Source organism: Eschscholzia californica, unplaced genomic scaffold (assembly GCF_041429995.1).
Source record: "Eschscholzia californica isolate CP2 unplaced genomic scaffold, dmEscCali1.0.p SCAF_1, whole genome shotgun sequence".
NCBI lineage: Eukaryota > Viridiplantae > Streptophyta > Magnoliopsida > Ranunculales > Papaveraceae > Eschscholzia > Eschscholzia californica.
This window is the reverse complement of record NW_028238198.1, coordinates 50,514,214-50,537,801: the sequence shown is the minus strand read 5'-3', so window position 1 is coordinate 50,537,801 and position 23,588 is coordinate 50,514,214. Positions and strand designations below refer to the sequence as shown.

Sequence of the window (23,588 nt, the reverse complement as noted above, 5' to 3'; positions counted from 1 at the left end):
TGAAGAAGAAGAAACATAGATGATGAAGTTAACCGAAATAACTGCCGAGTCTGAAGGCACCCACAAGAGCAAAGAAGGTCACACGAGTACTTCACATGAGCGTACCAGAGTTTTAAGAGCACCCTCCCCACATGGGTAATAAGTTTGTGGTAAATGATTCAAGAAGCTTAATACAAAAAATTACTCTTCAAAATATTAAAGCTTTTCATGGTATTAGAGTTAGTGCCACACGTGATAGGATTAAAAGCCACACGTGCTCAACATCACCTGAAAAAAAAACAAGTGGCTCAAAGAACGACGCATGTGAGGGGGCGTGTGAGAATAGTCCCACATGGGAGAATTGGTATCTAGCAACCAAGAATATAAAGTCTAGGTCCTCTCTACTCATTGCCAAATGATTTTGAATTTGACGGCCACAAACTTAACGAAGACCAATAAAATTAAATTAAATCTGGAGGCTTTGATAGACATTTTTATTTATGAAAGTTAAATGTTTTTTCTCTAAAACACATAATGAGAACATAATAGTTCTAAAACCTAAATGTTTCTACCTCTAAAACAAACAAAAAAGGGAGATGCAGTGAAAATGAATGAGACATAAAGATGTTTTGATCTAAAATCAACAAGTTGTTTGCTTTTCTGACGAATTGTTTGCTTTTCTGACGAATTGATTGCTTTTCATGCCAGTTGAGGAGAGAGAATGGAGCGCAAAATTAGATTTAAGGTAGCTCTAGGAAAAAAACCAAAAAATTTCTAAAGCAGTTTGTTGTGTTTATAAAAGGTTAAATTAGGTATAATGAAAACAAGAGTTACATAGATATCCTCAAACGAGACATCTATATAACAAATGACACAGGTTTCTTGCCATGTCATAACTTGCATTTATAAATCTACGCCATGAGGTTATTAGGTGAACTTGACCTTTCTTTTTAGGGGAGATGAGCTTTAGGTCCAAAATCACAGGGTCAATTGGTTTAGAGTCCAAAGATAATATTAAATAGAAAATAAACTCCCTAGGAGTAAATTACATGTCTAACCTTTTTTTTTTTCAACTACTACCTAACCTATCCCATGTTAAATAAAATTACCTAGATTAGAAGATACAAATGTCTTTTCAGTTTCATGAAAATAATTCCTTAATAAGAAGTTTCCATCCCTACAAAAAGTTGTCTTTTCCTTTATGACTCTTTCTTTTTCAGTTCACCAAGAGAAAACCTAGAGAAATAGCAGAGAAAAATCATCCATGCTTTTCAGTCTTCACCTGGAGAAAACATAGAACATAATGATGCTCAATGGATTAAATTTTTTCTTTTACCATATTTGATGCACCCGAAAAGGTTACACACCCAAGCGGAGGTATCAAGTAGTAATCCGGCAAAGTCGGGATCGATCCAAGGATAGGAAGGTAGTTTGGATATCGAAGGGTCTTATCCCTCGGCCTAGATATTTCAAGCTAACTTAGACTAAAAAGGAAAGGAAACAAAGATAAATGGGGGTTTGATCGAATAAGGTGATAAGAGAATAAAGCAAACAAGTAAAATAAACTAAACTAAACAATAAAAGTAAACGGGCGAGAGAGATTCGAGAGAAGAGTCGAAGGAACAAGAGTCGGGAGACGGTAAGACTCAATTCGGGCAACAAATACGTGAGAGAGGTGTCGAAGTCCGGGAATCCATAATGATAAACCTACGACTATGTGTAGTCCGATTTGATGTGTCGAGGTACAATCGATATTCGACTCCTAAAGTAGATGTCTCTAAGTACTATGTATATCCGGAGATCATACTTAGTCAAACAAACGTCTAAATCGGTTAATCCCGAGTCATCGAAAGTGTCGTCTAGTCGCCTAACTATGTGAAGTACATGACAAGACACATGAAATTATGACTTAGACTACGATCGATATCGAATACTTCGTTTCTTCTATTAACTATGCGAAGTGCTTGACAAGACACATGAAAATACGATCAAAACGATAATCGAAATAAATGAACATCAATTTGTAATCAAAACATCAAATCATATTAAACATAATCACGAATTCATCACATTTCATCTCATATAATCGACACACTAAAGTTAGCTAAAAATGGTGATTTAATAAGAAATGGAAAGGAAATGATAAGAGAATCCCCCTTTTTCGATGTGGTTCGAGGCTAAGATCGTCGGAAAAAATGAGTCTTTAAGGTGCAGCCGATCTCCCCTAGCAAATTTCTGGGTTCCCCATAGCGACCGCCATCATCTTCCCCATTTAGAACACAACCTCCATTAAAGCTAACCCTAGCTTTCTCTCTCTAGAAATTTGAATCCAAAATCAAATCAAACCATATGGGAAGCTAGCCAAGATGATGGGGAGTAAAAGCCCTAAGGTTTTGGACCAAGAAAGTGGCCGGAAAACTCATAAAAATCCGGTCAAAGTTTGTGGAAATCCGGCCAAAATCAAGATCCCGGCCAACTAAACTTAGATCCGGCCAAAGGAGGTGTTGTCCCATGCAACCGAGCTGTTGTCGCTGCTGCTGTACTGGCCGTCGGTGCTGCTGTGCTGCTGACGCTGCTGTTGTGCTGCTGTCGCTGCTGGCCGTCGCTGCTGCTGTGCTGTTGTCGCTGAACTACTGCTGCTGCCGTTGCTAGCTACTGCCGTCCCATATCCGAGCTCTAGTGGTGCCGGCCAACTTTGCCGGCACCTTCCTTGTCTCTTTCCCTCTTGCTCTCTCAAATTCTTAACCCTAAACTTTGATGAAGAAGATGATGAACCCAAACCCTAGCCTTCTTTAGCCTCTCTCTCCTCTCTCCAAGCTAGAAGATGATGAATAGTGTCTTTTGACCCCTTTCTCTAACTTCATTCAAACCCTAGACTTAGTCAAACTTGACTAAGTCTTTAGACCACAAATGGGTGGCCATAAAATCTCTACACAATTCTTCTTCTCTTAATATTTCTTGGGCTTGAACTTGGTTTTGGGCTTTGATTTAGAAACCAAGAGAGTGCCTCCATCCTTGTCTCTACATCTTCAAATTCTCACAAAGGACTAGAATACCCTCGGACTTCTTTCTTCCACATCTTCCCCGTCCGAACTCCGAATTGAATACCATTTTCACCGTCGGACCCGTCATTGACTATACTTGTCATTTGATTTGCTTGAAGTCTTTTTCTCTCATTTTCGACACATGAAATGATAGTGATAATTCGCTCCTTTTATTCCGAATCACACGCTTAACTCCAAAATAAGTACCTAACATGAAAAACACATAAAATATTATTGATAACACTCAAAAAGAACTAATTAGTCTAAGTTAGGCTCTCCAAATGTGACATTTTCGTGTCACATCAAGATCCCCAAACTTAAACATTGCTAGTCCTCGAGCAAATAAAACAAAATAAAAACCTAACTCACTTTCGGAGGCATCCCGGTTGCATTTAGCTTATGCAACAAGCCTTTAAACCTCTAGGTTACCCCTAGAGGACGAGTGTCGTCTCGTGAGGGTTTCCATAGATGACACCCACAAACATCGTGGTTTCAAATACACAAGGGTCCAAAATCTAAATCATAGATAAACATGGTTCATATAGTAAAGGGTTTAAGCATGTCAATGCATAATGAATCAAGTAAATGAGCTCTTATAAAAGCTAAAGGCCCCTTCACTAATGATCTTACCCTAAAGTGCTAGTGTCATACCATAATGAGCAACATCTATGTTCCGAAGTCACAAAACCTTGATTCCTAAGTTAGTACATTTCGCCTCGACTTCGGCCTCACGGACATACAATCCAAATATGAAATCACTCAAGAATGGTTCGCTCGTATGTGTGAGTGTGATCACTAACATGGACTCAACACATAAAAAGGGGTGAGGGCAATATTTTGGAACGAATGATCTTCGAAAAGGAATTAGCCACTAAATAGAGTGGGGAAGCTCACTCGCCCTTCTCACCCATTCTACCCTCTAAGAATGCCTTCTAAAGGTTAACGGATACTAGAAATGGATGATGATGGTGGATTCCCGAGAATGTCAAACTCTTCATGATAGAACCTCTTAAGCATTTCCACATTCGTTTCTTGCTTCGAATACTTATTCATGAACATACACACAAACACACATATATACAATCACATCACTCACACAAAAGAGCTAACATGCTCAAACATAACATAAACAACTTTATTCATCATTCATTTTTTTCTTTTTGTCTTTCTTTCTTTCTTTTTTTCACTTTTTCACTTTTTTTTTTCTTTCTTTTTTTCATAACACAACATCACACAAAACAAACATAACTCACACAATACTATATTCGTGCAATCAACTTTTTTTTCATACTTGCGTTTGACATTCTTCGTTCTTTTCTTCTCATGTCTTCATTCTCGGGATATAAGATGATGATGGTAATGGAGTATCCGCCTCCCTCTAGTTGCCATTCTCATCGGGTTTCATAGACTACAAGGACAAGGTTAATTCGCTATCCTAATGTCACTCCTAGTGGCTAAGGAAGTTGAGCACACGAGATTAAATGAGCTCTTTTAATAGGTACGAGGTTGAGTAGCTCTTCATTCTACTCGGAGTTAGCGCGGAAGAGTACACTCGAAGGACAATTTAGGCTTTGAGCTCTCACATGGGTTAAGTCTCCACTAATGACTACTCTAGGTCTCTTAGAGATGTTTCTTCTTCACTAAGATGTTACTTTCATAGTATAACACAAACACTCAAAGACTTGACTTTCATGCAAAGACCATTAGCAATCACAAAACTCATCAACTCGACACATATGCATCAACATTCTTAAAACCATCACTACAATCACATGCAAATCTACTCAAAATGTTCAAAAAATTTCAAATTTTGGCTAATTTGAACCCTTTTGTCTTTGAAACTCATGGTCATGCATTGGTTATGGTCATATCCCGCATCCCCAAACTTAAAACTAACATTGTCCTCAATGTTCTAAGCATACACTCACCAAATGATAAAGAGACACATCAATTTAAAGAGAAAGTGGAGAGATATTACCATAACCGAAGGAGATAAAAGATGATACTACCAAGACTCATGTATAACGAGGTTCCAAGTTGATGCCTACCTCACGCTGATGGGCCTGAAAGGTTACCCTAAAAGGTCACCACCCGCAAGTATACGGGCGTCAAGTGATAGTTCCGGTAAGACCGGTTCGTTTCTCAGAGACTAAGTTAAACTAAATTCTAACCTTAAAACTATTGAGATTTAAAATTGGTTTGATGGTGGTAAAGTAAAAATAAAATATAAAACTCAAAAATAAATAAAGAAATAAGTCGGTATTCAGAAAAAGGGAACCTAGGGTTTTCGAATCCGTCTTCCTAATATTTCTAACGACAATTTAATTTTGATCTAATTAGAGAGTTCTTTATATAACTCAGGTTTTAGTCCATGAACGGTCTAAAAATCCGGAAGATTTTATCGTTAAAATGGTAAAAACTTTAATAAATTATCGAGAAAATAATTATTATGACTTCATCTAAAACCCTAGATATAAAAGATTTAGCTACTCATGCTAGAAACGATAAATATTGGAATTAATATAAGAAAAAAGAAGAAAGAAACTTAACTTTTCTGCGATTTTCTCACCAAACAGAGCCTTAAGGAGTTGATTTCCGTCTGTTTTTCCTGGAAATCTGCCAAACGCACCCTCTGGGAAAACGATTTTCTCGTCTTCCCGGAAATGGTTTCCCTCTGGGAAATTTATTTTCTCATCTTCTTCAACCTTCTTTCTCTCTCTAACCTCCTGTTTCTCTCTTTATCTCTTACTCTAATCTCTCTCTCTATGTTATCTACTTCTCTCTCACTAAGAAACAGGAAACAGAAAGAAAGAGAAAATCGAAAATAAAATAAAGATGACTTTAATTTTTACAACCGAGTCTCTCTCTCTCTCTACAATATCTCTCTGTCTCTCTCTCTAACTTTCTCTCTTCCTCTTTAATCTCTCTCTCTCACTCACTAAGAAGCAGAGGGAACAAAAGGAAAATCAAAAAATTCAAGAAAAACTAAAACTGTTAGCTCTCGATTTCTCTCTCTCTCTCTCTCTCTTCTGTTCTTCTTCAAAACCGTGATAATCCTCCTTTCTCCCTGTTCTCCTTCTTCTGTTTTATAGGAAACTAATAGAGATCTCAACCAAACCGACTCGGAAGATCCCTCTCTATCCTTTCCTCTTTCTGTTTTGAATTTGAAATTGCAAAATCGGAGGAGAGGATACCGGAGAAGCAGTTCACGTACTTTTGGTTGAATAAAAACGACGTATTCAGTGCTTCGCGGCTGGATGAATAAAGGTGCAACGGTACTCGTCAGATTAGGCCACATGTTCAGAAATTAAAATGACCGTCGAATCGTGCATCACGAGCAGAGGAGCATCCTAGTATCTTGCTTCGCGTTGCACAATATTAGCACTTAGAAGCAGTCCCGAATATTACCCATTGCGCCCACCAGAGTCTCGGGAATTGGTCCCTCACCGTCAAGTTGCATGCCACGTGTATTTAAGAGATTTGGTCAACCAAATTTGACTCCAACTTTGACTTTGGCTAATTTGCTCGTCCGGACTCCGATTTGACTCCCGTTTTCGCCCACGGACTCGTCATGGACCCCTCTTCTCATCCGAGCATCAATCTTGACCAAGAAGTCAGAATCAACAAATGACCAAAATGCCCCTAGTCTGTATTCTTTCCGACTTTATCCGTTTTGCACGCGTAACTCTGTAAAAAGGTACCTGAACATAAAAGAGAGTAATTCGTGAGAGTAACTGCTCTAGAGAGACTAACTCGTCTAAATTAAGAGACTCAGATGGGACATTTCCATGTCTCATCAAACATCCACAACTTAGATTTTGCTAGTCCTCGAGCAAAACAGATAAATAAACTAATCCCATTTCACCACTTTCGTAGGGAAACACGATTGCACTTAGCACGTGCAACAAGCCGTTAAACCTCTTGGTTACCCAAAAGGACGAGTTTTGTCTCGTGAGGGTTTGCAGTGAATATACCCACAAAATTCAAAAATCAAAAATGCAAAAGGGTCTAAATATGATGTGGACTAAAAATGTTCATCCGGTAGATTTTTGAAAGTTAATAGAAATGAAATCCAAATCAATCGAGCCATACAAACGCTAAAAATCTTTTCACTAGTAATCAAGACTCGAAGTGCATGTGACCAGCCAATATAAGTATCATTTCGGTTCTGAAAAGACAAGACCTCGATTACCGTCTCGATACATTTCGCCTCGACTACTGCCTCACGGTCATACACTCAAAAATCAAAGTCACTCAAGAATGGTTCACTCTATGTGTTGGTATGAATATGAAGGAAAACTCAACACATGACAAAGACGGACTAAAATTCGGTGGACGACTGATCTCAAAGAAGGAAACAACCACTAATATGGAATGGGGAAGCTAACCAACTCTTCTCACCTGATCTACTATCTAACAATGCTTCCTAGAGGTCGATAGACACTACTGATGATGTGACTAGAACACCTGAGAACTCAACGTCTTCAAAACTTCAAGAACTACTTCAAGGGACTCAAACAAAACCACATAAACATTTTTTTTTTCTTTTTTTTTTTTTTTTTTTTTTTTTTTTTTTGCTACTGACTCTGGTAATAAAACTCAAAATACATAACATACTTTCTTCACATTATTCTTTCCTTGGATAATTGGATAAAATTCTATTCACTTTGCTTCATGCCTTATTCTCAGGGTTCTAAATAATGATGGCGTTCCTATCTTCCTCTAGTTGACACTGTTTTCAAGTTTCTCAGACTACAAGAGAAGGTTTGCATTCCTGATGACATCCCTAGTGGTTGTAAAATTTGAACTCAAGAGATCAACTGAGTTCTAAGGAATACTGCGAGGTTGAGTAGCTCTTCATTCTACTCAGAATTAGCTCAGAAGAGATCACTCGAAACAAAAAGAAAGGCTCAGAATCTCACATGGGTTAAGTCTCCACTAATGATCGATTAAGTTCTCTTAGAAAAGTTTATTCTTCACCTATCTAATACTCACATGGCTAGTGCACAGACAACTTCAAGACTCGAAATTCATGGAAAAACCTTTAGCAAAAGCATAGTACAACCAACTAGACTCTATAACTATTAACAAGCAAAAACAACTAGACTCACGTTTCTAATCCAAATTAAAAAATTTGAACCCTTTTGAATTTTTGAAATAAGGACTAAAAAATTCAATCCCCCATCCCCAAACTTAAACCGAACATTGTCCTCAATGTTCTGAAGACTATGCAAAATAACAGGATTAGGGAAAGATGTTACCAGATTCAGAAGTCCTATGCATGGGTTGCCTCCCAGAAAGCGCTAAGTTTAACGTCTTCAGCCAGACGAAACTGATCATAGCGGATCAGTTTTGATAGACAGGATCTTCGATAGGAACGTCCTCTGTATCGGTCAACATCTCTAAAAATGGTTTCAGCCGTTGTCCATTCACTTTGGACACACTACCATTTCTATCTTCAATGTCAACCGCACCATAAGGATACACAAACTTGACCGTGAAAGGTCCTGACCATCTAGAACGGAGTTTACCAGGAAATAAATGCAAACGTGTGTTATATAATAAAACTTTCTGACCCGGTGAAAATGTTTTTCTTAAAATAATTTTATCATGCAACATTTTCATCTTATGTTTATATAACCTAGCACTCTCATATGCATCATTTCTCAACTCCTCCAACTCACTGAGTTGCAACTTTCTCTCTCTACCCGCCTTGTCAAGCGAAAAATTCAATTGCTTGATAGCCCAATATGCTCTATGCTCTAACTCAACGGGTAAGTAGCATGCTCTGCCATACACTAGTCTATATGGAGACATTCCAATAGGGGTCTTAAACGTTGTACGGTAAGCCCAAAGTGCATCGGTTAGTCGTAAAGACCAATCCTTCCTATTGGTGTTAACCGTTTTCTCCTGAATGCGTTTAATCTCCCTATTCGACACCTCGACTTGACCACTAGTCTGTGGATGATATGGGGTAGACACTTTATGGGTAATACCATATTTATTCATCAAAAGCTCGAACTGCCTATTACAAAAGTGTGTGCCCCCATCACTAATAATTGCCCGCGGTGTACCAAAACGTGAAAGTATGTTTTCCTTCAAGAAAGTGATCACAACTTTGTGATCATTCGTTTTGCAAGCAACCGCCTCTATCCACTGAGACACATAGTCAACTGCCACTAGGATGTACAGATTTCCAAATGAATTTGGGAAGGGACCCATGAAATCGATGCCCCACACATCGAAGACCTCAACTACCAAAATAGGATTAAGGGGCATCATGTTCCTACGTGAAATGCTTCCCAACTTTTGGCATCGTTCACATGCCAAACAATATGCATGGGTATCCTTAAATATAGACGGTCAGTAAAAACCACATTGTAGAATTTTGGCAGCCGTCTTTTTTACTACTAAAATGCCCTCCACATGCATGATCATGACAAAAGGAGATGATTTTCAATTGTTCCTCATCAGGAACACATCTCCTAATGATCTGATCGGGACAATACTTGAATAAGTATGGATCGTCCCAGAAGAACCGTTTCACCTCAGATAAAAATTTATCACGATCTTGCTTGGTCCAGTGTTTGGGTATTTGACCAGTAGCAAGATAGTTCACTATATCAGCAAACCAAGGTAATCGGGAGACACTAAAGAGTTGCTCATCCGGAAAGCTCTCTCTCATGGGTAACTTGTCTTTGACAGACTCGACTACAAGTCTAGACAAGTGGTCCGCTACTAAATTTTCGGAACCCTTTTTGTCCCGAATCTCTATGTCAAATTCCTGTAGCAGTAGTATCCATCTAATCAGCCTAGGTTTTGCATCCTTTTTAGAAAGGAGATATTTTAATGCAGCATGATCAGAGAATATAATGACCTTAGACCCAACGAGATATGATCTGAACTTCTTTAAGGCATACACTACAGCTAACAACTCTTTTTCAGTGGTAGAGTAGTTTAGCTGTGCATCATTCAACGTCTTACTGGCATAGTATATAACGTGAAGAAGTTTATTCTCACGTTGACCTAACACGACTCCAATAGCATAATCAGATGCATCACACATGATCTCAAATGGAGTACTCCAGTTGGGAGGTTGAACAATAGGGGCGGAAGTAAGCATAAGTTTCAGTTTTTCAAAGGCTTCTAAGCAAGGACCGTCGAAGACAAATTTGTTCTCTTTTGCCAAAAGATTACAAAGAGGTCTAGATATCTTGCTGAAATCTTTGATAAACCGCCGATAAAATCCAGCATGTCCTAAGAACGATCGAATATCTTTGACCGTTTTAGGGACTGGGAGGCTTTTTATCAACTCAACTTTTGCTTTATCTACTTCAATGCCCTTTTCAGAAATGACATGCCCTAAGACTATTCCTGAGCGAACCATAAAGTGACATTTCTCCCAATTAAGAACTAAGTTCTTCTCTTTGCATCGAACCAACACGAGTGTGAGGTGATGCAGACACTGATCGAATGATGAGCCAAAGACTGAAAAATCATCCATAAATACCTCGAGAAACCTCTCTAACATATCTGAAAATATGCTCATCATACATCTTTGAAAAGTGGCGGGTGCATTACACAACCCAAAAGGCATCCGACGATAAGCATAAGTTCCAAATGGACAGGTAAATGTGGTTTTCTCTTGATCTTCAGGGGCTATAGGAATCTGATTATAGCCAGAATAGCCATCTAAGAAACAGTAGTAGCTATGCCCAGCTAGTCTCTCTAACATCTGATCAATGAAAGGAAGAGGAAAATGGTCTTTCCTCGTGACCGTGTTCAATTTCCTGTAGTCAACACAAACACGCCACCCAGTGGTCATCCTGGTGGGTATTAACTCATTTGCTCCGTTCTTGACTACAGTAATGCCTGATTTCTTGGGTACAGTTTGAACAGGACTGACCCAAGTACTATCTGAAATAGGGTATATGATACCCGCACCTAATAATATCAGGACTTCAGCTCTAACTACCTCCTTCATGTGAGGGTTAAGTCTACGTTGCATTTCCCTTGACGGTTTAGCAGCTTCCTCTAGGTAGATATGGTGCATGCAAACAGAAGGACTTATACCATTTAAATCTGATATTGACCACCCTAAGGCCTCTTTGTGGTTTCTAAGGACATCTAACAGTCTACTCTCCTGTTCTTTTTCTAACTCAGAAGCAATAATGACAGGTAGAGTTTCAGATGGGCCTAGAAACGAATACTTTAAGTTGTCAGGCAAGGGTTTCAATTCTAAGGAAGGTGATTTTTCTGTGGATGTAGACAACTCTGGGATAGAAGGACCACTGGACTCATTGGTCGATGATAGTTGATTTGTCTCTAAAGTTGGCGAGTCAATTGGCTTTGACAAAATGAGGGGTTCAACTTTCGCTTTCCACTTATCAGTATCCAGTAATGGGGTAGAATCCAGCAAAGCATTTACCTCATTGATACTTCCCTCCTCGTCAAAGTCTAAGCCAAAATGAGCCAACAATGTTTCTAAGGGATCCTCGGATAAAGTTTCAGGTAAAGAATCCTGAACAAACATATCTATCAGATTCAACTCGGTAAAATCCTCAACATCATCTGGAAAAAGTCCAGCTTTATAGATGTTCATCTCTATAGTCATGTTTCCAAAAGACAATTTTAAGAGTCCACTCCTACAATATATGATAGCATCAGATGTAGCTAAGAATGGTCGTCCTAAAATGACTGGAATCTGACTTTGGGTATCACGAACAGGGTCGGTATCCAAGATGATGAAATCTACAGGAAAGATGAATTCACCAACTTTTATTAAAACATCTTCCACTATTCCACGTGGTCGTCTAATAGACCGATCCGCCAACTGGAGAACTACAGGAGTGGGTTTTCTTTCTCCTAAACCTAACTGTACGTACACCGAGTAAGGAAGGAGGTTAACACTAGCACCTAGATCTAATAATGCTCGTTCGATCTCATGTTCCCCTATGGTGCATGGTAATGTAGGACTTCCTAGGTCTTTGTACTTAGATGGAAGGGTTTGTTGGATAATAGAACTCACTTGATTAGTCAAGAAGACTTTCTTATGCACGTTCATCTTACGCTTTCTAGTACATATGTCTTTAAGGAACTTAGCGTAAGATGGGATCTGTTTAATAGCATCTATTAATGGAATGTTAATACTAACCTGTTTGAACATTTCCATTATCTCCTCAAACTGAGACTTCTTCTTAGGTTCTACCAGACGCTGAGGATAAGGGGCTCTAGGAACATATGGCTCAGGCACAATGGGTGGGTTTTCAGACTCAGGAGCCTTCACAGGCTCTTTACTAGGGGTACTAGTTGGTAAGGTTGGTGGTTCAGAGTTTGGTTCATTATCTTCGGGAACTCCTACCTTATTGTCAATTGCCCTACCACTTCTAAGGGTGGTTATTGCATTGGCCTGGTCCATTGACATTTTACCCTTCGGGTTTGGCTCTGGTTGACTAGGAAATATACCCTGTTCTCTCTGCCTAAGGGCTTCTGTAAGTTGACCTACCTCGGTTCTTAGACTAGATATAGTCTGGTTGGTCTGTTGTGCAAACTCCATTTGGGCCTTAGCTAGCTGCTTCATGGTTTCCTCTAAAGACTCCTTGTTCTGAGAAGGATATTGGGTACTAGATTGACCCTGGTTTTGAGCATAAGGATGTTGGGTTTTACACCCTTCTACTAGTGTTTATAGCGGAATTAAGACATCTAATGTCTACACTAGTATTCCCAGGATCACATGCATAAACCTATGATAATCATTAATTAAAACTAGAAAGATAAATACCTTGTTCGCTAGTTTTCCCTCGAACCTTTCCAATTACTTATGAGAAGATCAAGAGCTTCAAGTGTAGCTCCTCTACTTGGGACACGAGCAAACAATTTGATCTCCCACCTTGTTGTATAGCTATCACATCAATGGTGGTTGAAAAAGAAGAACTCCTTTCTTCTTGACTAGATAGATAGTTAATGGGAATTAGCTCACTTTCTCCTCTCTACTTGATGTGGTAGAGTAAGAAAGCTTAGAGAGAAATTCCACACCTTATTCTCTGCCCTAAGAGTGTTTATATAGAACCCTAATAAGAATCCACCTCCTTTTAGGTTTCCTAAAACACCCTTTAGAATAAGATTTAGGGAAATAGTCGAAAATAGCAACTATTGGTATTTTCTCAATTCCCTAAGGAGGAGGTGCCCAAACACCACGAAAATTGGCAGATATAATTTTTATTATATCAGCAACTAACCCTCCAAAATTCAGCCCAATCCGAGTCCTAGAAGTACCCGAACCGGTCTAGGCCCAAAAACCCTTTTTTTGGCCTTTTTGTACTATCTTTGCCTAATTCCTTTTTAGGCCTATGAGATATGTTTATGGGACACTCCCATGATTATATCTCACTCCCACTAGTCATATCCTAGATCAATGTGTCACTCTTATGTGTAACCCGTTGTAGGATCCGATCGAAGTTAGCCGCGAATTACTTCGTAATTCGACGATCGTAGTTGGTCTCTAGCTACAACTCTACGATCCCTAAATCAATCGGACTTGATGATCTTCCACATCAATTGTCCTATCCGACAAATTGTTCGCATTGTCACCTTGGTCGAAGGACATCTCCTTCAACTCCTTCAGACTCCCACTTGGACTTAGAACAAGTACAATGCTCGATTCCCATGTCACTTAGTATCCCATCTGATACGTCACGTCATTCAGACTTTCTTGATCTCGAGTACAACTGTCAAAACAAATGATTAACTTTTAATCCATTTGAGCACGGCCATGCATTTTCAGTTGTTGCTCGTCAAGTGGCCCGAGGACACTGTACCCTAACATGGTTAGGAGGACATAATCCATTCTTGCGCTCCCACTCAACTTCATGTCTATCCTGTCCTTCCCAGTATCCGCCTTTATAACCTCCTTTTACGGCGCGGCGTTTAACGGAACCAAAGTCAGACATTCCTTACATAAGATGAGCTGAGCACTCATGTTCTGAGGAATCTCTTCAATCTTGTCTTTGTGAGAAGTTTGACGATTTCATCATTCTTTGGATGAACTTCTCACGTTGAGGGTTATTCCAGTGTATAATCCCTATTATGCACTCACGTAGTCGAATCGAATACACTATTTCTATAGCCCATGAAACTGCGCTATCCCATCGACTCCCGTACTAGTCTTCGTGAGTCATTGTTGTCCATGCAATGACCTGGACTAGGGAATTGATAATGAATCACTCCAAGTTCACTTAGTAGGGTTTCATTCATCAGATCACGTATCTGACAAGCCTACTCGGAGCGTTTTCATTATCGTGTGGACTGTCTCTTAAAATACCAAACCAAATTTTAAGGACAAAATAAAATTTCTTTTATTTTATTTATCGAATGTAAGTAATTAGGCACATAAACTCTATTATGAATCCAAATTACATTTGTTGCCATTCCCCAATGCGCTTTATACCAATGTCCCTCATGTGTGAATCATGTTTGGGCTGAGGTAACGGTTTGGTTAACGGATCTGCAACGTTATCATCCGTATGAACCTTGCAAATTACCACATCTTTTCTCTCTATGATTTCTCTAATCAAGTGGTACTTCCTTTGGATATGTTTGGATTTTTGGTGTGCTCTTGGTTCCTTGGCTTGAGCTATAGCTCCGTTGTTGTCACAATAGAGAGTCACGCCCTCTTCCATGCCAGGTACGACACCAAGTTCTATCATGAACTTCTTGATCCAGACTCCTTCCTTTGCAGCTTCCGAGGCCGCTAGGTATTTTGCTTCAGTGGTAGAGTCTGCAACTGTGCTCTGCTTGGAACTTTTCCAACATACTGCTCCTCCATTCAGACAGTAGACGAACCCAGATTGTGATTTGAAGTCGTCTCTATCCGTTTGAAAGCTTGCATCCACATGGCCTACAACTTTTAGTGTATCTTCCCCGCCATATACCAGGAAATGATCCTTAGTCCTTTTCAGGTACTTTAGGATATTCTTGGCGGCGTGCCAGTGCGCTTGGCCTGGATTTGATTGGTAACGACTACACATGCTCAAAGCATATGAGACGTCTGGGCGAGTGCAGATCATGGCGTACATGATTGATCCTATTGCCGAAGCATAGGGTACTTTCATCATGTGTGCTAGCTCATCAGGACTCTTAGGACACTGATCTTTGCTAAGCACCATACCATGTGACATGGGAAGGAATCCTCTTTTGGAGTTTGTCATCTCGAACCGTTGAAGAATCTTATCTATATAATTTTCTTGACTAAGTCCGATCATCCTCCTTGATCTATCTCTATAGATCTTGATTCCCAATATGTATTCTGCTTCCCCTAAGTCCTTCATAGAGAAGCATTTCCGAAGCCAGTCTTTAACTGATTCCAACATCGGAATATTGTTTCCTATGATTAATATGTCATCGACATAAAGGACTAAGAAAACTAGGCCGCTCCCACTAACCTTCTTGTAAACACAAGATTCTTCTGCATTCTTGAGAAATCCAAATTCTTTGATTTTCTCGTCGAATCGAAGATTCCAACTCCGGCTTGCTTGCTTGAGTCCATAAATGGATTTCTTAAGCTTGCAAACTTTTCCAGCATTTTTGGAATCTACAAAACCTTCGGGTTGTGTCATGTACACATCCTCTTCCAAGTGTCCGTTCAGAAAGGCGGTTTCGACATCCATTTGCCAAATCTCATAATCATAATGAGCTGCAATTGCTAGAATGATCCGAATGGATTTAAGCATTGCGACAGGTGAAAAGGTTTCATCATAGTCTATGCCATGAATCTGTTTGTATCCTTTTGCCACGAGTCTAGCTTTGAAAACGCTAACGTTTCCATCCTTGTCAGTTTTTACTTTGAAAACCCATTTGCATCCGATTGGTTTTGCTCCATCGGGCAAATCGATCAAGTTCCATACTTGATTTTCTGACATGGAATCCATTTCCGATCTCATGGCTTTTAGCCATTTTTCGGAGTCGGGGCTCGTCATAGCTTGGTTGTAGGTACTCGGCTCATTATCTTCTAACAGTAGGATATCTGTTTTCTGAGATAATTCCTGGAGCCTTTGAGATCTACGAGGGGCCTGAGCAACTTTTGCAGTTTTCTCAACTAGTTGAGATGTCTCCTGCGAATTTGATTCGACTTGAGAGGGAGGTACTCTCTCGACCTCATTTTCCTCTTCCATACTTTGTGTATAGATAGGAGCCGCTAAACCTCTTGATATTTCTATATCTGTGTTTATTTGTTGCTCATATCGAATTTCATCGATATCTACATTTCTCCCACTTGTCTGTTTGGAAAGGAATTCCTTTTCAAGGAAGACACCATCTCGAGCAACAAACACTTTGTTCTCAGATTCGTGGTAGAAGTAGTAACCCCTTGTCTCTTTTGGATAGCCCACAAAGAGACATTTGTCTGATTTAGGTGCGAGTTTGTCTCCTTGTAAGCGTTTTACATAAACTTCGCATCCCCAGACTTTGAGAAAAGACAGCTTTGGAATCTTTCCAAACCATAACTCATATGGCGTCTTTTCTACAGCTTTTGACGGAGCTCGGTTAAGTGTGAAAGCAGCCGTTTCTAGAGCATACCCCCAGAACGTGTTTGGAAGATTTGCTAAGCTCATCATAGATCGAACCATGTCTAACAAGGTGCGATTTCTCCTTTCAGACACACCATTCATCTGGGGTGTTCCTGGCGGAGTGAGTTGAGATACTATACCACAACTCCTAAGATGATCGTCAAATTCTTGACTCAAATATTCACCACCTCGATCGGATCGAATGGCTTTTATTTTCTTGCCAAGTTGATTCTCTACTTCGTTCTGAAATTGTTTGAACATGTCAAACGATTCGGACTTATGCCTCATCAAGTATATGTAACCATAACGAGTGAAGTCATCCGTGAACGTGATGAAGTAGCCATAGTTACCTCTCGCCGGAGTACTCATTGGTCTGCATACATCCGTATGTATGAGTTCCAAGGGTTCTTTGGCTCGGTCTCCTTTTCCTTTAAAAGAAGACCTCGTCATTTTACCCATTAAACATGATTCGCATGTGTCATATGATTCTAAATTATACGAACCTAGAAGTCCATGTTCATGGAGCTTCTTCATGCGTGTCATGTTAATGTGACCCAAACGACAATGCCAAAGGTAACTTGGATTTGAATCATCTGACCGTAGCCTATTGGTTTCTATGTTGAAGACTTCGTTCTCAATATTCGTAATATAGAGACCGTTGTATAGCTTAGCACTGGTATAAAACATTTCACCTTTGTATAAAGAACAACGCTGGTTTTTTATTAATAGGTGATATCCCTCTTTGTCTAATTCTGAGACTGAGATAATGTTTCTAGAAATAGAGGGTACATAATAGCAATTATGAAGTTCTAAAACTAGACCAGTTTCCAAAAGTAGACTGAAAGTTCCTACAGCTTTCGCAGCAACCGTTGCTCTATTTGCTACTCGTAGGACAAGCTCCCTTCCAGATAAATACTTGATTCCCTTAAGGCCCTGCACATCATAAATGATATGAGCACCACATCCGGTATCGAATACCCAGGATTGAGAATCAAATGTATTTGTTAAGTTAACTTCGATAATATAGATACCTTGGTCGGAATCGTGAGTTCCTTCTTTTTTCCTTTTGTTCTTCTGAATCAGTTGAAGTTCTTTCTTTGATTCAGACATTCCAATGCCTCTCCGGATTGCCTTAGAAGTTCCGTACTTCCTCAACCGTGATTTGTTTCGGGACATGTCCCTTAATCGACGGATGATTGTGTGCGCATCCATTTTCCTGAATCTCTTTTGAGGATTAGGCTCCATGGTTGCCAACATAAGGCAAGTTACTGAAATTGATTTCATCCGGATACTTTTGGCCTGCTTTTGTTCCTCAATCTTTGAGTTCGCAGTTATTCTTGGAATAGGGGTATCCAGTACGCTTTCTTTGTTTGTAGATTTGAGAACACTTCTCAATCTCTTTTCCCAATCAAGGAAGTTATCCATGTTCAATTTGTCCTCATCAAGGATTGAACATAGGTTGAAAAGATTGATTTTTGCCATAGTAAAACTACATGAAACAGAAAAAAGGATTTTGCTAAGTATTACATTCGATAATTTTTGCAAAAAGTCCTAAGTTTTTGCCACATTATTCAAGATAAAACGTGTCCCTAGATGAATAATGCGATTCCGAGATCCCATCTCTCAAGGATTAAGCGGACTAGGGCCCTGCCCTTAATTCCCATTGATTTAGGTGAGTGAATACTTTCACTGATCATACCATATGATTCTCGGTTGATGGATTACATGTTTAGTGTAAAATCCATCCTTTTGCCTCGAGTATCCATGACTCTCTTGCTGATCTCGTTGAGTAGAACCATTTAGACATGTAGGCCTCTTCTATAGGCCTACCCGCAATGTCCCAAGGTAGAGGAGGTACTCTGCGAAGGCCGACCCACCTTCCTCGAACAAGGGCGCAAGGAGTGTCTTAATTTGGATAGGCACTGTACTCAAAATTACTTTTAGGGACTTTTACGCTAGTCTGCCGTTCGTTTTAGTGAACTAATTAGCCTAACTAACATCCACGACATAAAGCGTAAATAAGTAAGTAAATGCGCGCGAGAAAGTAAATCAAGCACATATGGATCCTAGTATGGCCCCTAACCTAGAAGATCTAATCTCCTTTGGTTTGCTTCTTGTTTCGCCTTTTTAGTTCGTCTAGATCTCCGTCTTTGAACCTCCATTGATTTCTCCCACTCGCCTTTGAATTTCTTCCTTGAGTTTCATCAATGGACTCATAAACCCTAAACTCTAATTACAAGACTCAAACGATTCGCAGATCGTGTAAACTTGAAATTAAAATTATTACAAAACATGCACCCATCCGTGCTCAAAACAAGAATAAGAAATAAATTCTATGGCCATACTAGTTTCCGCATTCACATCACATGCAATCATATAATATATTTCAAGACTATCAATTATATATGCATGTATATCCGGGAGATACTTTTGTCGACATCCGTATGTCATGTACGCACCTTAAGTCTACATCAAAAGATTAGACTAATGGTGTGTCTTGGTTTGATTTTAAAATTTGATTTTAAAGAGAAATTCCGTTTGGGCCTTGAATGGCCCGGGTTAATTTCGGAAATATTTGGATTGGAATTTTGGGAGAAAATTTGGATAAAACTCCCACTCGAATAGTGGTCCCTTTTCGTGGTCCGAAAAGCCTTGAAAAGACCCGGGACAAGTCCTAGACAAGTCCCGGCCCAAGCCCACAAAAGGGCTTGGACAAGGTCCGGATATGGCACGGCCCATAGGGCCGGCATGTCCGAGCCGAGGCCAATAGGCCTGATCTCGTCCTGGCCGGAGCCAGGACGCTAGTCCAAGCACCAGACGCGTCCTAGACGCATCTGGTGCTGGACCGGACCAGCACTAGGTGTCTCGGACTTAGTCCGAGACATCCAGGACCCCAGACGCGTCTCCAAGACGCGTCTGGTAGTAGCTATTGGACGCGTCTGGAAGACGCGTCTCCAAGACGCGTCTGGTAGTAGCTATTGGACGCGTCTGGAAGACGCGTCCTGGTTAAGCTACTGGTCTAGTCTGGAAGACGCCACCTGGAGCAGCTGGACGCGTCCTCAGACGCATCCAACAGTAATCTGGGACGCGTCTACCAGACGCGTCCTCCAGGCTACTGGTCCGGCCAGGAAGCTTCCTGGCCGGACCTATTGAGTTTCTAAAAAACTCAATAGTTTCCTTTTTTTTTTTTTGTGTTGCAATTTTAAATTGCTTTTTCCAAAATTTGGAACACTTCTAAAATATTTCAAATTCTTTTTAGAACTATTCTAAATTTCCAAATTTTGTTTTTCACAAGTTTCCAAAAAACTTAAAACAACTCTTTTAATCAAACCAATTTGGATCAAAATTTTAGGTTTTGAAATTCTTTTCAAGAACAAATTTTGAAATCTTTTGACAAATACTTGAATCTTATTCAAAATTAATCAAAAATTTTGTGTTTTAAACACTTTTAAACACAATAATCTATCTAGAAAAGCATGGAATTGGTCCAAAACTTAGATAAGATAGGCTAATTGCAAGAGGCTCTGACGCCACTGTTGGGTTTTACACCCTTCTACTAGTGTTTATAGCGGAATTAAGACATCTAATGTCTACACTAGTATTCCCAGGATCACATGCATAAACCTATGATAATCATTAATTAAAACTAGAAAGATAAATACCTTGTTCGCTAGTTTTCCCTCGAACCTTTCCAATTGCTTATGAGAAGATCAAGAGCTTCAAGTGTAGCTCCTCTACTTGGGACACGAGCAAACAATTTGATCTCCCACCTTGTTGTATAGCTAGCACACCAATGGTGGTTGAAAAAGAAGAACTCCTTTCTTCTTGACTAGATAGATAGTTAATGGGAATTAGCTCACTTTCTCCTCTCTACTTGATGTGGTAGAGTAAGAAAGCTTAGAGAGAAATTCCACACCTTATTCTCTGCCCTAAGAGTGTTTATATAGAACCCTAATAAGAATCCACCTCCTTTTAGGTTTCCTAAAACACCCTTTAGAATAAGATTTAGGGAAATAGTCGAAAATAGCAACTATTGGTATTTTCTCAATTCCCTAAGGAGGAGGTGCCCAAACACCACGAAAATTGGCAGATATAATTTTTATTATATCAGCAACTAACCCTCCAAAATTCAGCCCAATCCGTGTCCTAGAAGTACCCGAACAGGTCTAGGCCCAAAAACCCTGTTTTTGGCCTTTTTGTACTATCTTTGCCTAATTCCTTTTTAGGCCTATGAGATATGTTTATGGGACACTCCCATGATTATATCTCACTCCCACTAGTCATATCCTAGATCAATGTGTCACTCTTATGTGTAACCCGTTGTAGGATCCGATCGAAGTTAGCCGCGAATTACTTCGTAATTCGACGATCGTAGTTGGTCTCTAGCTACAACTCTACGATCCCTAAATCAATTGGACTTGATGATCTTACACATCAATTGTCCTATCCGAAAAATTGTTCGCATTGTCACCTTGGTCGAAGGACATCTCCTTCAACTCCTTCAAAGGATTCCTAGGAGCATTAAACCCAGGAGGGTTCATTGAACTACTAATCTGACCCTGACCCTGACCCTGACCCTTTGACCAAGAAAAATTGGGGTGATTTCTCCAACCCGGATTATAAGTGTTCGAATAAGGATCATATTTCTGACGGTTATCTTGCCTAGAGTTGAGATAAAGAGCATTAGCATGCTCTTTCTCGTCAGGAACAAAAAATAGGGTACACTTATTTCCAGTATGAGATGGGTCTCCACAGACCGAGCACGGATAAGAGATGGATTCATTTCCAACACTCATGACTTGAGTGGGATCCTCCCTGAATGCTTTAGGCTGACCAAGTTCTAGGGCTTCTATTCTTCTCGTCATGGCGGCGAGTTTAAGATCTGACTCATCAACTCTATAGATGCCAGCTTTATTCGGAGTAGGATTAGCTCTAGTAGGAGGTCCTCTAGAAGTTTCCCATTGCTGGGATTTCTCAGCCAACTCTTCTAGAAATGCCATACACTCATCGGCGGTTTTACTGATGAACCCGCCACTACAGACTGATTCTACCATGGATGTAATTGGGTAATCTAGTCCGTCATAGAGAATCTGGACTAATCTGATTTTTTCAAAACCATGGTGTGGACACTGTAGTAAGATTTCTTTAAATCTCTCAAGATATTTATAGAGAGATTCTCCTTCTTGCTGCACAAAACTGTTAAGACTTTGCCTTAAAGAGGTAGTTTTGTGTTTCGGGAAGAATTTCAGAAGGAATGCACTGCTCAATTCTTCCCATGTAGTAATGGAATGGGGTTGTAAGGCATACAACCAAGATTTTGCTTTCTCCTTCAGTGAGAAAGGGAACAACCTAAGTCTCAATATTTCGTCAGGCATATTAGGGAAATTCATAGTCCCACAGATTTCTTCGAAATCCCTAACATGGTAGTAGGGATTCTCGTTCTCAACTCCACGGAAAACAGGGAGCATTTGAATAGTGCTTGGTTTCAACTCGAATTGAGTCGTGCATTGGGGTAACTGTATGCATGACGGTTGACACGTTCTAGTGGGATTCATGTAATCCCTGAGTGTCATAGGCTGATTTCCATCCCTGGCTTGGTTTAGATTTTCACCCATAGTGTCACTCAAAGAGAGATTTGCTAAAAGATTACTTAAATGTGCTTCTCTACTAATGAAACGACCTCTCTTATCACGATATCTATTGGGCATAAACTAGAGCCCAACGACCAAGGATATTCGAACCAAAGAATCACTACGAGGAACCTATAGGAAAGCAAACACAATCAGGCTGACTCCACCAAGCAACCTAAACAAAATCTAGACAATAGACCGGTTTGTCAGATTCACCTAAAAAGCTAGACAGCTCCTACTTCGCCACAACACTTGAACTTTGACTGTTATAAAGGTTATTCGATCAGAGTAGTCACTAAACAATTCTCCAGGAAGACAACCAACGATGAACGTTGTGACAGCCGTCTTCCTTCGGCAAACGTTTCCTCTTCTCGAGGCGGCCTTTTTGACAAGAATTGTTTACAAACTTTCCTCTGAGAATGCCTAGTTAAAAGTCAATTTCCCGAGTTGTTTTTGAAGGGTCCTATGAGCTCGATACCTTAGGGGCTGATGTCTAAATAATATTTTAGCTTTTTAAGTGAGGTTTGGGTTCGTGAATGTTGTTACCTATGTGGGCAAGAGAACGGTGATGAAAGCCGTTTCTTATCTTGTAACTGGGTTAGTGCCCTTACTAGAATGATTACACTAACAGTTCGATCAAAGCAATTAGGCACACGAATTCACACAAATACCCACTGACAGGAGATTCGTGGGTGTTCAAGAAATTTACCTCCCGTTCAAGACGGGCGATGACCTTTGTAGATGACCCGCGAGTGTTCCGACCCGAGGCTTCGTTTTGGTTTTCGGTTACAATTTAATTAAGCCCTCCAATTTAGGGTCAAAACTTTAAAACCAAAAATAAAAAGAAAGTCTCTCTCTCACCAAAAATAAAAAATAAAAAAAACAAAAAATGTAAATTCTTCTTCTTGAGCTCCTCTCCTTGTTGCGCCTTCTCCTTTGCTCCTTAGTGTTTTTTTTCTACACCAAAAACGGAAAAGCAAGTAAAATTGTCCTAAAATATAAACTTAAAAATAGAAATAAAATTAGATTAAATTTAAACTAAGTCCCCGGCAGCGGCGCCAAAAACTTGATGGGCCTAAAATGTTACCCTAAAAGGTCACCACCCGCAAGTATACGGGCGTCAAGTGATAGTTCCGGTAAGACCGGTTCGTTCCTCAAAGACTAAGTTAAACTAAATTCTAACCTTAAAACTATTGAGATTTAAAATTGGTTTGATGGTGGTAAAGTAAAAATAAAATATAAAACTCAAAAATAAATAAAGAAATAAGTCGGTATTTAGAAAAAGGGAACCTAGGGTTTTCGAATCCGTCTTCCTAATATTTCTAACGATAATTTAATTTTGATCTAATTAGAGAGTTCTTTATATAACTCAG

At 39.7% G+C, this 23,588-nt stretch overlaps 1 protein-coding gene across 1 annotated transcript; it reads right to left on the bottom strand.

The window, feature by feature from the left end:
• Positions 1-1,250: 1,250 nt before the first annotated feature.
• LOC147567414 (uncharacterized) lies at positions 1,251-22,210 on the bottom strand. The gene is made up of 3 exons (XM_086657415.1): positions 21,385-22,210; positions 21,144-21,282; positions 1,251-1,261 (listed from the first exon to the last, which is right to left on the bottom strand). Exons 1-3 carry the CDS (start codon positions 22,198-22,200, stop codon positions 1,251-1,253), a joined length of 966 nt encoding a protein of 321 aa, XP_086513541.1. The 5' UTR covers positions 22,201-22,210.
• Positions 22,211-23,588: the final 1,378 nt, after the last annotated feature.